Below are 22,396 nucleotides of genomic sequence, written 5' to 3'. Positions count from 1 at the left end.
AGAGAGACTGGGAAGAGAATAATAGGAAATGGGTACAACAAACTAGAGAGACAAGAAAAGAAGACCCAGGCTCCGAGGTAAATGTGACAGGTGAATGTGAAGTGCTCTTCTCACAGCCTGGTAGTTACCTGATACCCGACCACAGGAAGGTACCTCGACATAATCTGCCAACTTAGAAAGTCACTTCTGCACCAAGAAACACTTGCCTGTATTTATTGTAAAGACTTCAAAATTTATTTTTGAATAAAAATATTTTTTCATGATATTCTATAGTTTCCACAGAACATGAAGCAATGGCATGGATTTTAGAGGATCTGTAATTTAACTAGCTCTTGCCTAAAGCCCCTTTGACATGCACAGTCTGTTATAGCTGTTTTTTTGTTTGTTTGTTTGTTTTTGGTGGGAGGGATGACAGGGTTTTTTCCAGTGTGCTAATGTTAGAATTATAACTGACACCTAAATAATTACATCAATACTTCCTCCTCTGTCCCCAAATGAAATCTTCCGTTTTGGTCTAGTTTGATCCTAAGAAGGATATATGAAGAGGTGGTAGGAAATCAATTTCTTCAGGAAAAGGTGAGTTATTGACTAATCTCTGTAGTTTACAAAATATTCTATCAAATTCCAAACTTTCAGCTCAAAATGTGATAGCCACAAAGCTGACGAAATGAAATTGCACTCAGTATTTTTTTCCTGCTCCAAACCTCCCATCCATTTACTTTTACTACTGCTTTTACTCTGCTGATGAAACTAGGAAAAGAACTATACACTGCTGAAGGCAGATTATAAAAATGGAGTTACCAGTTCTACTCCTAATCCATGCTGCGAGCTATATTTTGTTACTGACTCAAATATTTAATTATGGTCTGTATTAATTTCTGTCACCCAAATATTAACTTTACAACTCATAGATAATATGAAAGTATATAGTTAAGAAAAAGATGGTTCACGTTTTCTAATTACTTGGGCAACAACCTCCTACTACTGTTGTCACTTTGTTTTAAAAAAAAAATCACAAAGAAGCAAACTGTTTAGTTCATGAAGAGGAAGATAAAAAGAACAGTCTTTCAACAAGTAAAATTTCCAAGAGAAGGATGTTCTGATTCTATCATATACAATACCTCTACATTCTTTAATAGATTCCACAAGGTGTAACTAATATTCTTACAGGGGAAGGAACATGCGTATTACAGACTTCCATTAATGATCCAAATGGAAGCAAGCAATAACTGCTTTGTGCATGAAGATTTCATGATAGAGAAGAGGTAGATGGTTAACAGAATACTGGTTGATGATGCCATCAAGTACTTCTGAGTAGAGGAATGAGGACCATGAGTGGTAGCAAAAGTATGTTTTGATAGATGAGTCATTGCACTGTTTTCTTCTTGGATCAGAATAATATTCATGTGAGGGAGTATACACGATGATCCAGAACATGAGAGCCCAAAGTTCTTTATGAATCAAAGGACAGTATCACATTTTGAAGAGAACAGTAATTTGGTATAAAATGACACGGGCTCTCTAACTATATAACAGAAAGGTAAGCTGTTGGATTCCAAATTACATGTGACCTTTACCATGACCTGTGCTACCAGAGAATTCTGTTCAAATGTTCTAACTCAGTTTAAGATGAATCAGGGGATTTCCCTGTACTTTCTTTTCATACTTATACTTACCTGGCTGATGTTTACATATGACCCATAGGGTTGGTAGTTTCACTAAGCCCAGGATGGGTTCCTGGCAGTGTGGTTGGTGGCTCTGCCGATACGGCAGAAACTTTTTCTTCTTCCCTTCTCTTAAGGCAGGCTGCTTTGGGGTTAAGGTTCCTCTCTGAAATAGGGAAAAAATAATTTCATCATTAGAGACAGAAGTTATGAATCATGGACTCCTGGGTCTTAAACTGAACAAATGGCTGTTATTTTTTCTTTCTGTGGGGATTACCAATCTCTGTGTAATTCCATTCCCATAATGAATAACCTCAGAGGCAACAATGATATGCTTACATAAAACCTCAGCATTAACTGAGCCTTAAAACTTATACTTCTTTCTGACCATTTTGTGTTTTCTTCTTATGATTTAGTTTTCCAGGGTTTAACTTGATCTACATCAATATCTTAAAGCAGTTCTTTTACTGCTTCATCCAAACACTGTGGCAAATGCTGTTATTAGTCTACTGAATCTCCTCAGTGTCCTGTGAAGATGAGACACATTGAACTGTTATGAATGCTGACATTCTCTATGTGCTGGAGAGGTACATCTGTGCTTTATCTAGAATTCTACCAGTTCAGAAAATGATAAACTAAGAGACACCCTCAGCCATTCCTCTATAGGAAATGTGCCAACCCCTCCAGGAAGAGAGGTAGCCTGAGTATATCCTGCTTTTCTCCTTTGATTTACATGCACAACGAGATGATTGAGATGTTCTTTCTACGGTTGGGGGTGTGATTGAGAGGGTTATAAAAACCTTTACTGCTTTGTATATGAGACAGCAGAGAAGACTGAATGGAACTTCTGATGTGGGCATTTTCAAAGGAGCTTAAAGTGTGGGATATTACCATATGAAATAAAGATAAAGAAAATCCACTGAACTTAAAACCCACTGAATGAAAATCTACTTAGGAACTACAGTTCCTGTTATAACTTCTTTAAATGAGTTTTAAGTACAAGATATCTAACCCATGACAGCTCCTGGTATAGTTTTTTGTTTCAGTTTATAACATACAGTATCAGTTAAAAGTTGTTACACTTATTTTTATAAACTGATTAAAAATGTGTTAATGAATATAATATAAAAAGACCACTTAAACTTAGCCTGTAATGAAAACAATATTTTGTATAAGTTGTAATTTTTTTTACATGTTAGATTTTCTTGAAATGATGGCCCAAGCTGAATGCAACATAGTAGAGCATTTTTTTAAATGTATTTTCTTTTTCAGGGAAAGTAAAAACATATTTGAATGTGCATATTTCAAAACACATTTATAGTTCACTTCTGAGTTTTAAAAAAGTAGACAAAAGACTTTATTATGGTAAATTTACTGACTCTATTTTTACTCATACATGATGACAACATTCATCATCAAAGTCCCTGCATTTAGGAAAAGACATGAAGCCTATACAACTCTGAGGAGGCAATGAAGAAAGGAAGGTACACTCTTACTTAATTTATCAGGATAACTAGTAGTAGAAACTGGCATGTCCATCACTATGTAAAAATATTAGGAGCTGCTTTTATTTTTTATTGGCTACACCACGTGTGGCATGTGGGATCTTAGTTCTCCAACCAGGGATCAAACCTGCGCTCCCTGCGCTGGAAGTGCGGAGTCTTAACCACTGGACCACCAGGGAAGTCCCAGGAGCTGCTTTCTTAACAAGGAATTGTGTACCTCTAACAAATAAGAGAAGTCTGTCTTTCATTAGGTGTCATATCTCCTTTACTGTGTAGGCAATAGTCTCAAACAATGACCAGAGAGACTGAAAAGAGGGCACAAATTAACATGTGAAATCCAAAGAGGAGAAAGATTTCAACGTTTGCTAATTGAAACATTCTCACATTTCTCTTACAATGGAACATTGCTCTTATCTTACTAAGGCTCTAGGAGGCACGATCAGAATAGCTGGAAAGGACCAGAACCAAAAACTCAAGTTAGGCAGGATTTTGTAGACTCCTGCAATGAGTCAGACAACACTCAGGGCTGGAAGAACCAAGAGAATACTACAGTAAGCTCTACGAAATGTGAAGTAAGTGAGCTTTGATCCAAAAAAGCAAAACCTAGTGCTGTTGCTTCATACTTCCTGGTCTGTGTGAGCAGGCCATGGCAAACATGTTAAGTAGCCAGGAAGGCCTGATACAGAGGTAAGAAGAAGTCAGACATTATGTGCGGAGCATAAGAAGCAACTGTCTTTCTTACATTTCTATTAAGGGGCTATTACCCTCTGGTATGTGGCTGAGGACTTGCCTCTCTATAATATCATCTTCTTAACATGTTTATAGCACAATATTTGGCTAATGCAACAGTCACTTCTTCAATATTATGATTAGGTAAATATTTGTTATTATATCTATGTGGACATACTTGCAAGTCAAGAATTTTGTATTGATTGTTTCCTTGTTCATAGGACTGTTTTTCCTGTAGTTAATAGTTGCTTTGCTTTTCATTTGTTAGTAATGACAATTCCCCAGCCCCCCGAAATGCTCTAATAGGTCTAACAAATGCCTCTCAATATTTCTTCCTAAAATCTCAAACACATCATCATATTATCTATTAATTCCACCTTCCTTCCCTGTAAACCTTTCTTCCACAGCTAATAGTCTTCTATTTTCAATGCAAACTGGTTCTTTTCTAGGCCTAGTAGTTCTTGTTATGGGGTTTTCTTTTGCTGCTCCATGCGTTAGATCCTTTCTTTCCCAAATCCTATGCCTTTGTCTTTGTTGATTATGTCCTCATTTGGCCTAAGCATATGTTCCAGATGCTTCCTCAGAAAGTGTACATGGGAGGTAAAATTTTAAAGTCTTTGCATATCTGAACTATCTTTATCCTATCTTTACATTTTAATTAATAGTCTGGTTAGATATAGAATACTAGGTTGAAAGTGATTTTTCCCCAGAATTTTGAAGGTATTGTTCCACTGTCTCCTGGAATCCAGCACTACTTCTTCAGAACTCTGATGACATTTTGAATGTTGTTCCTTTGTCTCTGAGCTATTTAAATTTTGTCTCTAAAAGCTTTAGGATATTCCTTTTAACTTGGACGCTCTGAAATTTCATGATGATACACTTCAACTTGAAGTAATTATTAAAATCATTATTCTTTAAAAAAAATTAATTAATTAATTTTTTGGCTGCATTGGGTCTTCATTGCTGTGCGCGGGCTTTCTCTAGTTGCGTTGAGCGGGGGCTACTCTTTGTTGCGGTGTGCTGGCTTCTCATTGCAGTGGCTTCTCTTGTTGTGGAGCACAAGGCTCTAGGCGTGCGGGCTTCAGTAGTTGTGGCACGTGGGCTCAGTAGTTGTGGCTTGTGGGCTCTAGAGTGCAGGCTCAGTAGTTGTGGCACACGGGCTTAGTTGCTCCGCGGCATGTGGGATCTTCCTGGACCAGGGCTCGAACCCGTGTCCCCTGCATCGGCAGGCGGATTCTTAACCACTGCACCACCAGGGAAGTCCTAAAATCATTATTCTTAACACAAGATTAGAGTTTACCAATCTTGAGACATGTACTCTTTAGCACTGGTAAATTTCCTGTATTATTGCCATGATAATCCCCTTTGCTCTCTTCTGCTCTTACTCTACTAAACCTATTGGTCAGATGTTGGACTTCTAGATTGATCCCCCCTAATTTTAGTTCTTCTCTCCTATTTTTCATCTCTTTCTAGGAGACTTTTCTCAGTTTTATCAGCTAACCTCTACTATATTTTTTCTATCATATCATCTGAATTTCTTTTTCATGGCTTCTTTCTCTTTTATGCATACATTTTCTCTTATTAGAAGACATTAATTTTATTAAAAAAAAAGTTTCCCAATGCTTTTTGCATGTCTCTGTTTTCTTTTTTGTTTGGTTTGATCTCAATTTCTCTTTTTCATGGTGGTTTTTCTTAAATCTTTGGCTGTCCTTTAATATTAGAAGTAAGACATCAACTGGTGGGCTTTATTACTCTATGGTAATCCAAAAGTGAGCAATTATTACTCAGGAATTCCTAAATCTGGAGGTCTTTTCTCTAGAGTATTTTAATTTCTTTAGAAAAGAATTATCCCATTTCCTTGAGGATAGAATTAATATACTTTGTTGCCAGCATTAGGAAAACAAAGCAGGACACAGGGCTGCAGGTCTCACTGCTCAGCTTCATACTTCACTCATTCTCTGCTCCTCTTGGTGTTTCAGATTTGCAGCCTTTCAGATTTCACTTTTTGCTAAAAATAATCCTCCTGGCTTCTATGGTCGAAGGGAAAAGAGGGCAGAAGCAATATGAAGTACAGAGGAGACTTAGGGATCCAACTTTCCATAGCAAACCTCCAATGAATCTTTCTGTTTTCAGGTCTGATGCCTGACTTCTGCTTTTTCCAATAGTTAATACCTCCAAAGTCCAGAGGCTTTCAGGGGATAGGGGCCCTGTAAGGCAAAATGTTCTGCTTCTTGCTGGTATTCCTCTCTGTTCCATTTAATTTCTGCTGTCTAAGTCAGTCAGTTACCACTTCTCTATCTACTTTTGCTCTCTTGTTTGTTATTATCTTCTCTCCCCTCTATCCTTGTGGGTTAATGCCATTTTTATTCATTTCAGTGGAGATTTAGGAAGGAGTGGTGTATTATCAATGAATATGCTAAGACTATGTTTGACCATCTCATTGCAACTGAATTAAATGTACTGAGGGTAGGGTCTGGAAATTTGTTTGGGAAAAGGAAAAGCCTCAGGTGATTCTGAGACCAGCCAGATTTGAGAACCGCTGTCCTAGCTTATTTATCTTTGAACTAACTAAGAGACCAGTAAACTAAAATCCTAATAGTTCTATTGTCCCTAAATTATCACCAGAAGACAAATGAATTTATCGAACTGACCTGTGAAAAGAGTTTGAGGAGGAAGCGTTTGATCACTAACTTAATCTTTAGTAAAGCTGAGAGGACAAACTTGAAGATAATATGTGAAATCTGCTGAGGATTAGTAAAACTGTAATGGTAAAATTACAGTTACGATAATAGAAAGGCTTAAATTGGCAATGACAGAGGCCATATGGGATTTGATATGTGGAGCACCAAGGCACAAAAATGCTCTGGCAAAATCTGAGGCTTGGAAGGGAAGCCACTTGTGCTTTTCTCAAGGACTCACTGCTAGACCCAGGTCTGGTTGCCCTCCTGGTATACCCACTTGTCTAGGGATGACAGGTTGTGGACAGCTAGACATGGTCTTGGAACACTACCCCAAACCAAAGGGGATGGCCAGAGAGCCCAGAGGATGTCCAAAGTAGGTCATGTAAACAAAATGTATGTCTTTATAGAAATTGTTGGGCCCAGGGGCTGCTGCGTAGGGCCCCTGCAGGGATGAAGAGGCTTTCAAAGGTAGACAGGTTACCAAAATAACTCAAAACTACTGGAGATCAAGTGCAGGGAAGGAGAGCGGTTATACCAAACTCTGAAGGTGCTGCTATAGACAAGGCACAGGTATTATGGGCTACACGAAGGGTTTGAAACTCTGTTAGATAGCCAGCCTTTCAAGGAGTCTTACATGGATCCCACGGCTTTTACATTAAGCTGTAAAATAAAGGCTCTGGGCTTTGAAGCCCAGAGTTTGAGGGTGCGACGAAGGCAGGCTTTTATGAATATTAAAGCAGTCCCTAATGAAGTTACAGTTCAGTGTATTTAAGTTTTGTTCATTCTGATCAGTCAATGGCTCCTTATATAGAGCTTTCCAGAATAGTGTGAAAAAGTCAGTACCCATAACAATGATCAGAAAGTTAGTAGGCAGCTGGATAAGCCTAGATGTTAGATCCTCTTTCAGACTCAGCTTTTCTATTCTAGGTGCTTGCATGGAATCATGACAAGATGAAATCTTACAAATGAATGAATAAGATCCACCCAGGCATGATGGAGTTTATAACTTTTTTTCAAACAGAGGTATTTCTCATTTTTGATGGCTTGGATCTGAGAGTAGGTACCTCTGATCTTAAAAAAAAGATTTTTAAGAACACAAATGACTTTATTCTAGCTCTAATGAACTGTGGGAAGGAAAGGTGCTGTACAAGAGTAAGTTCTGGCACCACTGTTGTCCCGACAGTAAAACTTTCACAGTGCTGATGGAGGCAACAGTCTTGACAACAAAAGGCTGGGTAGCGTCAGGGTAGAAAATATATTGGGCTGCTGAGGAGCAGGATGAATATACTTGGCCACTGAATGTCAGACATAATTGAACAAAAACATTTCGTAAAGTGACAGGAGATAGTGAAAGCTCAAGGGACAAATGCTCCTGCCACAGATGAGTGGCAACTATCAGAATGTCTTTATGAATATCACAAGGGAGTCTATAACTTTTTTAAAAAATATATTTTATTATTATTAAAAATTTTTTTTTGGCCACGCCACATGGCATGCAGGATCTTAGTTCCCTGATCAGGGATCGAACCTGTGCCATCTGCAGTGGAAGCGCCGAGTCTTAACCACTAGACTGCCAGGGAAGTCCCAAGTCTGTAACTTCTTGATCAGGTTTCATTAACATTTACGCTTTACAGGTACTTCAAGGGTTTTAAGACAGCAGGAGCAGTATCTAGTTTTAGTGGTAAGTGTTTTATCTATTCATCATTTTTATTCATTAAAAGCACTGGAGGGAAATGAATAGATGAATTAATTACTAGTGTTATGTTTTTCTGAAAATGTGTTCAAGTTCTCTAACTCTGGTTTCCTTAGAAAGAGTATTCTTTCTATGATCAGTGCTAAGGGTCCTTGTCGCAGTTGTCAAGCATCTGTCCACTCATACTCTTTTTTTCTTTTCCAACTTTCTTTAAATAAAATATTATATGAATACCCAATAAATAAGGAAGACAAAGTTGCTCTCAATGAAGGGAGGTTAGAGATGGGGTCTGGAATCAAAGGCCACATCTATAAATTCTTTGCAAAAAGGCTTAGGATGAGGCATTCGTAACTTTGAATAAGAAGATATATAAGTATATTCAAAAAAGCAAGTTTGATGATAGAACCTCTCAAGGGCTAGAAGCCTGTATTAATTGATAACCCAGGGTCTAGAACACAGCTGACTGGGACAGAGGAGGTGTACAATAAACACTTTGTTCAAAAAATGAAGTTTCAAAGCTTCTTCAAGGTTCCATCAAGGGAGTTCCCTGGTGGCCTATTGATTAGGGTTCTGGGCTTTCACTGCCACAGCCCAGGTTCAATCACTGGCTGGGGAACTGAGATCTCACAACCTGCACTGTGTGGCCAAAAAAAAAAAAAAAAGATTCCATCAAAATAAAACAGTTGGGAGAGCTGTCTTAGTCAGCAGTGGATAAGTCTGTATGAACCACACTTTTATCCTTAGGGACACACAGGCATGCCAGTGCATATTAACCCAAGAACCTCATGGCATTCCTTATCAGGAATCAACGAAGAAACTCTGACACCTTATTGACATGGGTATAAACAACACCCATAGTGGGCAAAGCCAGGAGGGGCCATGACCAGGCATTCTATTAACCATCAGAGCCTCACAGATGCCCCGGGTAAAGCAGGCAAGAAACTGACTACGGAGAAGTAGGGAAGACAGGAAGGAGCAGGTTGGAGGACAGGTGTAGGCAGGTAAATACAAGAGCATGGGAGACCAGAGTCAACGAGAGGCACAAAGCACTAATGCTGAGCAGGAGGCTGGCTGTTCACTGCATTGTTTCATAGGGTTACTCTCTACTGGTTTCTGGGAAGCACTGAGCCTACAGATATTGACCTATATAATGAGACAGAGGCGAGAGAATAATAGAGAAAAACCTGATATGGATGATGTGGTGGCAGAAGTACTAGGAGCACCTACAAACAACCTGACCAAGCAGAAAAGCAAGTGGACACAGAAATGTCTACTCACTGGAAGCAGAACAGTTACATATCTCTGCTGAACCTACTTACCTCTGACTTGCTGTTCTAGACTAAGGATGACTGCCACGGCCTGATGAAGAATAAGGAGTTTTGTCTGGGGTTTTTCACTCTTTAAATGAAGCTGACACATTCGACCAAGCTCTTTGAATGCCTCATTAATATCGCGCACACGCAAGCGTTCTCTGGCATTGTTGGCCATCCGCCTTTCCTTCTCCCTTTCTATCTTCTGTTCTGGGTTCAAATCCTCATCTTCATTAGTACTGCTGGAAGGCAAAGTAACAACGTCTATTAGGTTCGCTGTAAAGTAAGATATGCTTATTGTACACAATTAAAAATTATAAAAATGACCTATAAATTTTACCAAATGGTAGTAATAGCTACACTTAACATTATTGTATATTTCTTTCCAGTCCTTCCTCAATGCAAATATATAGCTATATAGTTGAAATTATACCACATACATTTAAAAAAAAATAAATGTATTCATTTATTTTTGGCTGTGTTGGGTCTTCATTGCTGCGCGCGGGCTTTCTCTAGTTGCGGCAAGTGGGGGCTACTCTTCGTTGCGGTGTGCAGGCTTCTCATTGTCGTGGCTTCTCTTGTTGTGGAGCATGGGCTCTAGGTGTGTGGGCTTCAGTAGTTGTGGCAAACGGGCTCAGTAGTTGTGGCTCGTGGGCTCTAGAGTGCAGGCTCAGTAGTTGTGGCACACGGGCTTAGCTGCTCTGCTGCATGTGGGATCTTCCTGGACCAGGGCTTGAACCCATGTCCTCTGCATTGGCAGGCAGATTCTTAACCACTGCGCCACCAGGGAAGTCCCCCACGTACATTTCTAAATGCATTTTCATTGCACATTACAGCATAAAGACTTCTCCACACTATTAGTGAAACTCTTCATAAACATAATTTGAATGACCACATATTATAGCACCCTGCTCTTCTAGATGTGATCAGCAGCATCAGCATTACTGCTTAAAAACTTTACTTTTTACATTACTGTAAAAACAGTGTTACATTACCGTTAGAAACAGAATCTCAGGTTTTGCTACAAACCTACTGAATCAGAAGCTGCATTTTAACAAGATTCATATGTACATTAAGGTTTGAGAAACACTGTACTATTATAGTAATGTATTACAGTTTGCTTATGTTCTTAAATATATTCTGGCAGTCCCCAGGTGAGGAGGAGGAAGAAAAGCTTAAGATGTGGAATGAGAGAAGTATCTCAGAAAATGACTATACTATTTGTTCTGGAAGAAATGTCATCATCAGTGGTGATGATTTTAAAACATGGGTGAACTGGAACAACTTTTTTGAAGGACAAATTGGCAAAATGAATCCAAAGCCTTAAAATGTTCATTATCTCTTGATCAGCAATTCCAACTTTAGAAATTCATCCAAAGGGTATAATTAGAGATGTTCATAGAAATTTAGGTAAAGAAGTTGATCACAGAATTATTTACTTCAGAACAAATGGGAGTCCAATATTAGGAGATGGGTTAAATAAATCACAGTACATCCAGATAATGGTCTACTATGTACCCTCTAAAAATCAAGCTGTAGATTATGCTAGGTAAAAGATGCCAAACACAAAAGACTACATATTGTATGATTCCATTTACAGGAACTTCTAGAAAAGACAAAAGTATGGTAACAGAAAGCAGATCAACGTTTGCCAGAAGATGGGAGAAGAGGACTGGTTATAAATTGGCATGAGGAAACTTTTTAGGGTGGCAGAAATATTCTACATTATTAATGTATATAACTGTATACATATGTCAAAGGACCAAAACTGTACACTTAAAATTGGTGTATTTTATTATATTTGAATTAAACCTCAATAAAGCTGCCTAAAAACAGAAACAACAAGAAAAAAACATGTTGGAGAAAACACAGATAGATGAAAAGGTTTAAAATACACTGTTAAACTAAAAAAGTTGAAATTATAAAACTTTTATCCAGTTTATCTCCAATTTAAACTGTATTTATGGAAAAAGATATTCCTTGAAAAGTAAACTGTAGTTAATTCTGGGTAGCGGAGTTTCTTGTGATTTTTGTGTGTGCTTTTCTGTAATTTTCAAATTTCTGTAATGAAAACAGACTAATCAGAAAAGAATATCTGAGAAAAATGCTTTGGAATAACTTCTAGAAAATTCTATTTATATTTCAGAAATAAATTACTGAGCAGGGCCTCTTAGAACCTGGAAAAAAATGTGCACAAAGAATTGGTGCTTCACCTCTAATACCTTGAGTACTCTAATAAAGAACAAGTAGAGGGGGCTTCCCTGGTGGCGCAGTGGTTGAGAGTCCGCCTCCCGATGCAGGGGAAACGGGTTCGTGCCCCGGTCCGGGAAGATCCCACATGTTGCGGAGTGGCTAGGCCTGTGAGCCATGGCCGCTGAGCCTGCGCTTCCGGAGGCTGTGCTCCGCAGCGGGAGAGCCCACAACAGTGAGAGGCCCGCGTACCGCAAAACAAACAAACAAAGAAAAAAAAAAAAAAACAAGTAGAGGGACTTCCCTGTCCAGTGGTAAAGAATCCGCCTTTCAATGCAAGGGATGTGGGTTCGATCCCTGGTGAGGGAATTAAGATTCCCACATGCCACAGGGCAACTAAGCCCACACGCCACAACTACAGAGCCCACACGCTCTGAAGCCTGCTCTGACCACAACTAGAGAGAGAAAACCTGCACACCACGAGTAGAGAGATGCCCGCGTGCCACAACAAAAGATCCCGCATGCCGCAACTAAGACAGGATGCACCCAAAAATAAATAAAATAAATAAATAATAAATCTTAAAAAAAAAACAAGTAGACAACAGATTTTTACTAGCCAATTGTCAAGAATTTCATAAAAGTCTTCTTTTGATAATAGAGAATCACTAGCTCTTTGACTTCAAAGAAACCTTTACAGATCATCTAGCCCAAAGGTTTCCAAAGGTGGCCACTCACTAGAATCTTCAAGAGCACTTATAAAATATAGCTTTCAAAGGTCCCACTGCCAGAGATGCTGATACAGGGAGCTCAGGTTCAGGGGCCAGGCACCTGTATTTCTAAAATGTTTCAGGAGTCTGTGCAGCAGGGTTGAGAACCACTGTAAGATCAGTAACCTCCCTAGGATTACAAGGCTAATGAGTGGCAGGGTAGTGACAAGAATCCAGGTTAGTGCTTCATGGAAGAAATCAAGAGCACATACCTAAAATTATCATCATCATAAGTTACCACAGTACCTTCACTGATGTTTACTGCATGTGAGACAGTGTGAAAAGGGCTTTATATGCATAATTTTCAGTTTATTCCCACAAGAATCCTAAACAGAAAGTCTCCTGTTAAGATAGAACCAAACCTCAGAGAGCTTAATAACTTGCCAAGGTTACTTGGCAAAATGTGATGAAGCCATGATTCAAACCAAGGTTAGCCTTATTTTGTCCAAAGGCTGTGTTTTAAATTTACTATTATTAACTACTAAGTATTGTTATTATTAACCCATTATACTGCCTTCTCAATTTCTGATGACCTATAACAGTGCTCAGCAAACTGGCCCATAAGCCAGCTACCTGTTTTTGTAAATAAAATTTTATTGGAAGAGCCACACCCACCTGTTTATGTACTGTCTTTGGCTGCTTTCATGATGCAGTGGCAATGTTCAACAGTTGCAACAGAGACTGTATAACCCACAAAGCCTAAAATATTTACTATCTGGCCCTTTACACATGAAATTTGCTGACCTATATAATGAAAGGATGAATGATGAGGAGAGATGCAAATTATTTCCCTTAAAGTTCTATTTGAATAATGAAACTATGAAAGAATTAAGATTCCTCAAAGGAGTGGACTCTGGATTCCCTGACTCAATTTTTATTTCTTCATGCCCTTGCACAACTGAGTACAATGCGTATTAAAATGATAGTATTAGGACCTTAAGATTTAATTTTCCTCAGGAGAAATGTCAACTACTGAAAATAGTGAGAATGTCAAATGCAAAAGGACAACTTTTAAGTATGAGACTGACAGAAAGGACTATCCTGGTTCTTTTAGTTTGTAATTTCCTTTGTACCATAATTTAATACAAAGAACAATGTTTTAAATATAAATATCTATACGTGATATATACATACTACTGATAAATGGAAATATACCAAGAAATAGGATGTACCACGAATATATCAAATTACCTACTTTTAATGTAGAACTAGAAGAAAAATCTGATGGAAGAATCAGGAAATAATTTGAAACTAATGTATTATGTGTCAATATCCATATTTCAAAGCAAAGTCAAGTCCAGTTTCTAGAAAACCTTCCCCGACAACATCAACGCATGTGGAGTACTTCCTTTTCCATACTCTTTTCAAAGTATTGTTTAAAACGTAAGTTGCAAATATCTTCTATAAAGAGCCAGAAAGTAAATATTTTCGGCTTTGTGGGTCATCCAACCTATGTTGCAACTACACAAATCTGCCACTGCACTGTGAGAGCAGCCACAGACAATATGCAGATGAATGGTGTGTAGTGGTGTTCCAAAAAAACTTTATTTATAAAAACAGGCAATGAACTAGATATGGCCCATGGGCCATAGCTTGCCAGCCCCTGGTTTAAATCATACAAGAGTCTTACCATATACTTAGCCTTAAAATAATGTATTTGAATATTTACTGATGGGTTATATCTAAATACCTACACTTGTACAATTTAACTTGTTTTAGCTATTTTGTTCTCTAGCTGTCTTACAGACTATAAGCATTGATGGGAGAGAAGTAATTCTTTTTTATATGTAGACCCTAAAATATTGTGGGAAACATGGAAAACATAAACTTAGAGTCAGCTTCATACACCTCCCTTTTATGGATGCTATGAGGATTAAATGAGACAACACACAAAAGTCCCAACACAGTATCTAGAACACAGCTGACACTTAAATGCATGATACACTTCAATTTTCCAAGTATCTTCACCCATGGCAAATGAGTGAAATTTAACACCTGGATGCTAACAAATACCTTGTTCTGCCTCTAGATGAAACTTTGATATCTTTTTGGGAGGATTCATCATCTGATTTCATGTCATCTGATGAAGGAGGTTCATGAAGGTTTTCATCTTTCTCTTTGTTTTCAGTCTTGATTTCTGTTGGAACAACAGTTCCAGACTGACTTTGCAAGCCACCTAACAAAGAGGCAAAGAAACAGAATAAATGTCCAGACTCATTTATGTATTAGAATTAAGACAGTAAAAAGCTTTCTTGATGGTAAATATCCTTAGTTGTTGTAGAGCTACTATAGAAATCTGAAGATGTAAAAAAGTAAACTATTCAGAGCTGGAAAAAGCACGTCCACAAACCTTAGAAAAAATTGCTTTTTAAAGCACCTGTATTTAAAAAAAAACAAGCCTGACCCTGATGGTGAGTCCAATGCTCATTTTCAGGCACATTTAACAATCAAACAAGGTAGGAGAAACATGATGCATTTTAAAAACTTCTAAGATGCTGTCAAGTTAAATGAAATAAGCTTTAACATTTTCCTGGACAAACACAATAAAACAGGCATCATGTTTTATTGATGATAAATAAAACATCAAAAAATACAGCTGGGAAAACTTTATCTTGGTGGTCTTAATACCACCTATATATTTGTACTTATTTATAAGGTCTGTTATAACATTGACAACAATTTGCTTTTTGTAAGAATTGTCTGTCTCCCCAATTAAATTATAATCTTCTAAACAACACCTACTATCACTCAGAGCTCTAAACATACTCAGAAATGTCTTTCTCAATTCCTCTAGGGACAATGAAGACTCAGCCATGAGGGGAAGTGATTTAGAAAGAGACAGGACAGGGACTTCCCTGGCAGTCCAGTGGTTAAGACTCTGCACTTCTACTGAAGGGGGTGCGGGTTCAATCCCTGGTCAGGGAACTAAGATCCCACATGCCACACGGTGCAGCCAAAAAAGAAAAAAAAAAAAAAAAAAAGAAAGAGGACAGATGCAGGAGCTGGTAAGAAGATGACCAGTAAACACTGAACAACGGTTTGCACAGGGTTCCATACATCAATAAATATCTGTAATTGGCCCAGCTAAATGGACCAATTGGAACCCTAAATATTGACCCTGTATATTCACGCAGTAGTACTACTACTATTTGGAATTCTACCACCTAAGATGACTTTTTTTTTTTTTTTCTGTACGTGGGCCTCTCACTGTTGTGGCCTCTCCCGCCGCGGAGCACAGGCTCCGGATGCGCAGGCTCAGGGGCCATGGCCCACGGGCCCAGCCGCTCCGCGGCACGTGGGATCCTCCCAGACCGGGGCACGAACCCGCGTCCCCCGCATCGGCAGGCGGACCCCAACCACTGCGCCACCAGGGAAGCCCCTAAGATGACTTTTGATTCACAGATGTCAATCTGACTGTGAAGAAGGTGACAGTACTCCAAAATGATACCTCTGTATGCACTACTGCTGTAAATGAATTATATAGTTACCTCTATAATTTTCTTGTGTTTTATGGTTCAAGTCTGTGCTTGAAGCAGTGACCGTACTAGACAGGACTGAATGATTGCCATTGAGACTGACAGAGTCTTCTCGATGAGTTCCGACCTAAAGTTAAAAAAAATAAATAAAAATGTTCATGGTGCAGTAATTGTTCAAATTCTTTCACTGGGTTTAATAGAGAAAACAGCTATCACTCATCTAAATTTAGCAACATTTTTTGGATGCCACTTTTCTGGTTTTTGGATTGTAAAAGACTCGACAGTAGTACTGTTTCTGAATAAAAATATTTTAAAAAATTCCAGCTTTCAAATTTTATATCCCACAGAGGGTTGCTGTGAGAAGCAAATGAGCTAATAGACAAAAAGCACTCTATAATCCATACAGCACTACATATTATAGCCTCTATTGTGTATCAATCAATCTAAAAACCTATTCCATATACTACCTAAAAATGTTAAAGTATCCATGAATTTGCATTTAGCAAAATACTGCTTTGTTCCAAGTAATATTATTTATCTATACTTTAGCATATCCTTTTCTTACACACAGTGTCTTGTTTTTTCTTCCTCTAATTGCTTCTCCTTAAAAATTTTAAGAGCAGCAAAAGCAATACAAAATTAAAATAACTTAAAATAAAAGTTCTACATTGCCAGGCAACAAAAATGCCATACATTTTTATTCTCAGTTTTAATCAGATTTAGACAAGTCACAGTTAACTTGAACTGAGAAGGCATGCAAACACTACCAAGTGTTTTTAGCTACTGCAGTATTTTTAGAAAAACTGGTTACAAATGAACCAGTTTTTTTTTATTAGAACAACAGCAGATGTGGCAATTAGAAGATTAATCCTTTAGTTAAATAGGTTTATTGCCTGGAGTTATACATGAGAACCACTGTTTTTCAACAAATCCTTCAATCCCAGTAAAATGCCATGCTTTGAATCCCTCTTGAGTAATTAATATAGCTTTTATCTTTCATGACTTTGTATGGATTTTACCCTAAGAGGTATAAATACCCCTATGCAAGGTTATCCTTTGGTTTCCTGTGAGCCAAACAAAAGAAACCAAAGCAAAGTTTCAGGCAATGCAGGCTATTGGTAGTGGATCTGATTAGAACATACCAGGTCTTCCACCCAACTTTTTAAGAGATGTCTGACCTCTACCTTTATTCTTATCTTTAATGTAGTTTTGAAAAACCCATTCAATGTATTCCATAGCTACTTTTTAAATTATCTGAGGATTAGTCATTGCTGAGAATTAGCTGTGTCACTACTCCCCTGGATGATCAAGCATTGACCATACCCTTTTTCTAAACCACACAATTTCATCATGCATTAGAATCATAAAATCTTAAAGCTGGGAAGGAACCACAGAAATCAAGACAGCCTTCTATTCCATTACCATTTTGGAAATTTTCCCTTAGACCCTTAACCTTTACTTCTGCCCTGAACCGCAACCCGCCCCCAGTAAAAAATCTTGAGAAAAATCTGAAGAACTGAATCTAACACCAAGTGAAGAAGTGGACTATGAAAATTACATTCGAGAGAGGAAATTATTATTTATTTTATTTTTTTGCGGTACGCGGGCCTCTCACTGTTGTGGCCTCTCCCGTTGCGGAGCACAGGCTCCGGACGCGCAGGCTCAGCGGCCATGGCTCACGGGCCCAGCCGCTCCGCGGCATGTGGGATCTTCCCGGACCGGGGCACGAACCCGTGTCCCCTGCATCGGCAGGTGGACTCTCAACCACTGCACCACCAGGGAAGCCCGAGAGAGGAAATTGTTTTTAAAATAGTTTATGATATCCTATCTCTAGGGAATCCTGGTCATGTTTATTCATAACACATAGGGTGCTTTCTTGCTAGCTATGAACTACTCAATGATCTAATGATCTGAGAGGAAGGTCAGTTCAAAAATTGCATTTTATAAAAATAGATAGGGTAAAATACAACAAATAGTTACAAATTCTTTGGGACCTTAGGAGTCTAGGCCTATTTTAAAGATAATATATTACTAGAATAATTTTGACCGGCTGAGGAAATCACTGCAGGATAAAGTAAAAGCTAAGAGTTTTTTTTTTTTTTTTGTAAGAAGATGTTGGGGGTAGGAGTTTATTAATTAATTTATTTTTGCTGTGTTGGGTCTTCGTTTCTGTGCGAGGGCTTTCTCTAGTTGTGGCAAGCGGGGGCCACTCTTCATCGCGGCGCGCAGGCCTCTCACTATCGCGGCCTCTCTTTTTGCGGAGCACAGGATCCAGACGCACAGGCTCAGTAGTTGTGGCTCATGGGCCTAGTTGCTCCGTGGCATGTGGGATCCTCCCAGACCAGGGCTCGAACCCGTGTCCCCTGCATTAACAGGCAGATTCTCAACCACTGCGCCACCAGGGAAGCCCCAAAGCTAAGATTTTTATGTCTGTGTTTATAATGTGGACTTAAAACTTCCCACGATGTTTGGTAATATATGCCAATTTTGCTCTTATCTAGTATTTTGAGCTATCACACCAAGTAAATGAAAAATAAATAGCCTTTTAAAATTTAAACTTTTTTTTTAAAAAAAAATAAAATTTATTTATTTATTTATTGGCTGCTTTGGGTCTTCGTTGCTGTGTGCGGGCTTTCTCTAGTTGGGGTGAGCGGGAGCTACTCTTTGTTGCGGTGTGCGGGCTTCTTATTGTCGTGGCTTCTCTTGCTGTGGAGCACGGGCTCTAGGCACGTAGGCTTCAGTAGCTGTGGCACGTGGGCTCACTAGTTGTGGATTGCGGGCTCTAGAGCGCAGGCTCAGTAGTTGTGGCACACGGGCTTAGTTGTTCCGTGGCATGTGGGATCCTCCTGGGCCAGGGCTCGAACCTGTGTCCCCTGCATTGGCAGGCAGGTTCTTAACCACTGCACCACCAGGGAAGCCCTAAAATTTAAACTTTTAAACATACGTTTATTTACTATATATTGTACCTCTGAAACCCATTTTATAGCTCTGTCAGATAATACTGTTGAACAGTAACAAACTGAATTTCACTCATTTGATTGATAAGTGATGATGCATCTGTGAAATTCTTATTCTTTTATTTCATGAGTATAAATAATTCTTTGATTTTTCTAAATCTCGACTAATAAAAATGTTCTATCACCTCTTTTCTGATGAAAGGCTTGGCAGACAAAGGATCATTATCTAAACAATAGATCTTAAGGATTTTGCTTTTCCCTGAAGGAAAATCAGAAAGGTTGCTCAATTTGTTTTGCGATATAAAATGTCAGTGAATATCTTTGTCTTTATAGAATACTACAAACTAAGTATTTTCTCACACCAACCTTGAACAAAATTAAGCCTTTTAAAAATGGCATCAGACTAGCAAAAAGTTTCAAGTCTGGAGTTTTTCATGTTAATGAAGTTAGCAGGAACTTTTTCTTTGTAACTTGATTCCCCTTGCAAATGGCCCTCATATATTTTCTGGAGAATTTGATGTTCACAGTTCTTATAGTTTTCTTTAACCCTTGCTCACCCTGGCTCCCATGTCCTTCCTTTAATCTGAAGTTACCCATTCAAATGGCTCTGTCCACACACGTAACAGGTGTATAAACAGTTCTTTGTCTGAGCTCAGAGCCTGTGAGGCCAGCCAGATAGGACCTTGTTTAATTGTTCATCTCGTTAGCATACAGCTGACAGAATGCTTCTATTGGGGGACTAGCAGGGGAAGGAAAATCCCTAGGCCTGCTATGCTCTAAATTTCAATTATGAAGAGCTCCATTTCAGAATAAACGGCCCATTCCATTAAATGACATCATCTTGCATTCTGAATCTTTACAATCTACCTATGGTCTTATTTTTGTGGGAGCATCCAACAAGGGACTTGTTTTCATTTAACTTGGCCAATGGCTTCAACACCCACAATGGAAAAATGTTAAATCTAATTAGTTGATGAATAAGAGGTCTTGTGAATTAAGGGACAGACTGAAAACTACTCAGTATGAACTCCTCGCTGATTTTGAATTCTATTCTAATAATTTGTTCAATTTGTACTATTCACTGAGTACTAATGATTTAAATTAATCACTATTAATCTACAGACTGAATAAAGGATCTTTATGTACTGTAAATATTTTGTTTTACCCAAAGAGGGTTTAATGCCAGAACTTGGAAGAATTCCAGTTGTTATGATTCCTTTTGAATAATATTTCCATAAATATATAATCTGTATGGATTTCAGGCTTAAAAAAACTTGACAGTTAAACAATTTTGAGTTAAAAAAATTGTATCAAAACCCTTTAAAAGCACTATAATGTGGTTTTAACAAAATTTTAAAAAATTTAAGTTGCCCATTTGGGAAAAAAATTGGTTAGAAAAAGTAAAATACAGTTAAAAAATAAACTCCTTCAGTTTAGCGGAAACCTACACATACCATTTCTACTGTATACAAACCTATACTAACAAAATTACTGTCTAAATATAAGGTTAAAATGATTCCAAATTTACTCTGATAAAGTGACAAAAAGTGCTAAAATTCTGAATAAAATATTACTCTATTTGCCTGTTAGTCTTTAATAAATGAATCTTAAATCTTTTAGAACTAGGAAAAATATATTTCTCTAACTGCTTTAGGATTTAGAAAACAGACATGATTTATATTTTAAATCATTATATAAGGTCGCTTTAAGTTCTACAACTGAACATTATTTGCTCTCATACAAGACACACATCTCCAACCATAGCTTAAACAACAAAAAACCCAAGCAATCCCCCCCGCTCCCCCCCCACAAAAGACATGCCTGAGTTAAATTTCCTCAGGACTTGTAACAAAGAAATCAAAAGACCTCCTGGATGTAATTTTATCCTGTATCATAAATGAGAAACTTTTAAAGATTTGCATCAGCCTTCCATTAACACAAAAGCTTCTAATCTAACTTAGTTTGAAGTTGAAATCACTGTCTGAACAATAACTGAGCACTTTGTGTTAAGGATAAAAGTGCTATTACAGAGCTATCTCACCAGGCCTCGGTATTTTAGATATTACAGCCATAAACTGATGTGATGTACAATAACTTTATATTGCTGAAACCTCTTTGTAATGCCTAAATGAAATTAATGAGTCTCATTCCTTTTCAGTTTTCCACTTAATAACATTATTTTTTTGCTGTCAGCAGTTTATTCCGAGTTTATTCTTACATTAAATAAATGGGAGCAAAACTATAGTCTGTCCAATGCTGACATTTCAATAGTTTTAAAAATCCTGATTTTGTTTTAAAATTTAAATGATACATCAATCACATCCTAATAATAGTGTCTGATAAAGCCTTAAGTTTTAATTTGCATTAAGAAAATATGGAGAAACTATCCAAAATATTGAAAGGGAGTAGGAAATTAAGTAAATGAAAATGTTAACCCTATTCAAAAGTAAGAGCAAATGTTAAAACTAGGGCAGGCTGGCTACACTAATTATATGAGAAGGAGTAGTAATTACCCACTTCCTAGTCTCTTTTTCTGATATAATAATCTTCAGGAAATCTAATTTTTTTTTGCGGTACGCGGGCCTCTCACTGTTGTGGCCTTTCCCGTTGCGGAGCACAGGCTCTGGACGCGCAGGCTCAGTGGCCATGGCTCACGGGCCTAGCCGCTCTACGGCATGGGGGATCCTCCCGGACCAGGGCACAAACCCGTGTCCCCTGTATTGGCAGGCAGACTCTCAATCACTGCGCCAGCAGTGAAGCCCAGGAAATTTAATTTTTGTGTATATTAGATAGCTAAAATATGTTAAAAGCTTTCTGTGGTTGAAACCTCATTTAATCCTAACCTTTGATGCTAGTCAAGTTTGTTCAGTTAAAAGAAACAACAGTCAAATAAGTCTTGTGATATTGACTCCTATTAATATTTTTGGCAGGTGGTAGTCTTATTACCTTTGTGTGAAATATAAAAATTGTTTTCTGGAATAACGAAAAAATAGTAATTATTTCATCTATAAGAAGATGGATCTACAAATCAGTAGATCAGCTGTAGATGATCTTACTAGCATAATCTTGTTATAACTGAAAATAACGTAGAGAAATGTTTTCAGCAACAAAGCTATTTCCTTGATCAAGGAGACTATTTTGGTTAACCTGCCCATGTAGACTTCACACCACAAGTTACCTTGATAGCACTGAAGGCTGAGAGCAGAGCTCTCTGTATTACTTTTATCCTGCCATCAACTCTTATTCTTCTACTCCCAGTGCATTCTGGCTCACCTCAAATATTCCAACTACTTCAACAGAACTCCCAAACTACTCATTAAAACAAAATAAGCAAAAAGTTGTAGGCTCCAAGAAAAAGAAAAGAAAAACCCCCCCAAAAACAAACAAAAAAACCCCCCAAAAAACAAAACTTGCTAACTCTCAT

At 38.0% G+C, this 22,396-nt stretch overlaps 1 protein-coding gene across 5 annotated transcripts in view; it reads right to left on the bottom strand.

Moving 5' to 3' along the window:
- The window catches only part of TCF12 (transcription factor 12), a 383,916-nt gene that overhangs the window by 5,052 nt on the left and 356,468 nt on the right, over positions 1–22,396 (bottom strand). For 4 of the 5 annotated variants that reach the window (XM_082846535.1, XM_082846531.1, XM_082846533.1 and 1 more), the window contains 4 exons: positions 16,028–16,142; positions 14,553–14,715; positions 9,592–9,824; positions 1,677–1,830 (listed from right to left, as the gene is read on the bottom strand). In XM_082846535.1, the coding sequence (XP_082702661.1) occupies positions 1,688–1,830; positions 9,592–9,824; positions 14,553–14,715; positions 16,028–16,142 (654 nt within the window). In that variant the 3' untranslated portion in view covers positions 1,677–1,687. The remainder of the gene's footprint in view (positions 1–1,676; positions 1,831–9,591; positions 9,825–14,552; positions 14,716–16,027; positions 16,143–22,396) is intronic. The other variant, XM_082846532.1, reaches the window with a different exon arrangement.

Source organism: Leucopleurus acutus (genome assembly GCF_964270905.1).
Source record: "Leucopleurus acutus genome assembly, chromosome: 1".
Classification (NCBI taxonomy): Eukaryota; Metazoa; Chordata; class Mammalia; order Artiodactyla; family Delphinidae; genus Leucopleurus; species Leucopleurus acutus.
Note: the sequence above shows the minus strand (reverse complement) of the source record. Positions and strands in the feature narration are given on the sequence as shown.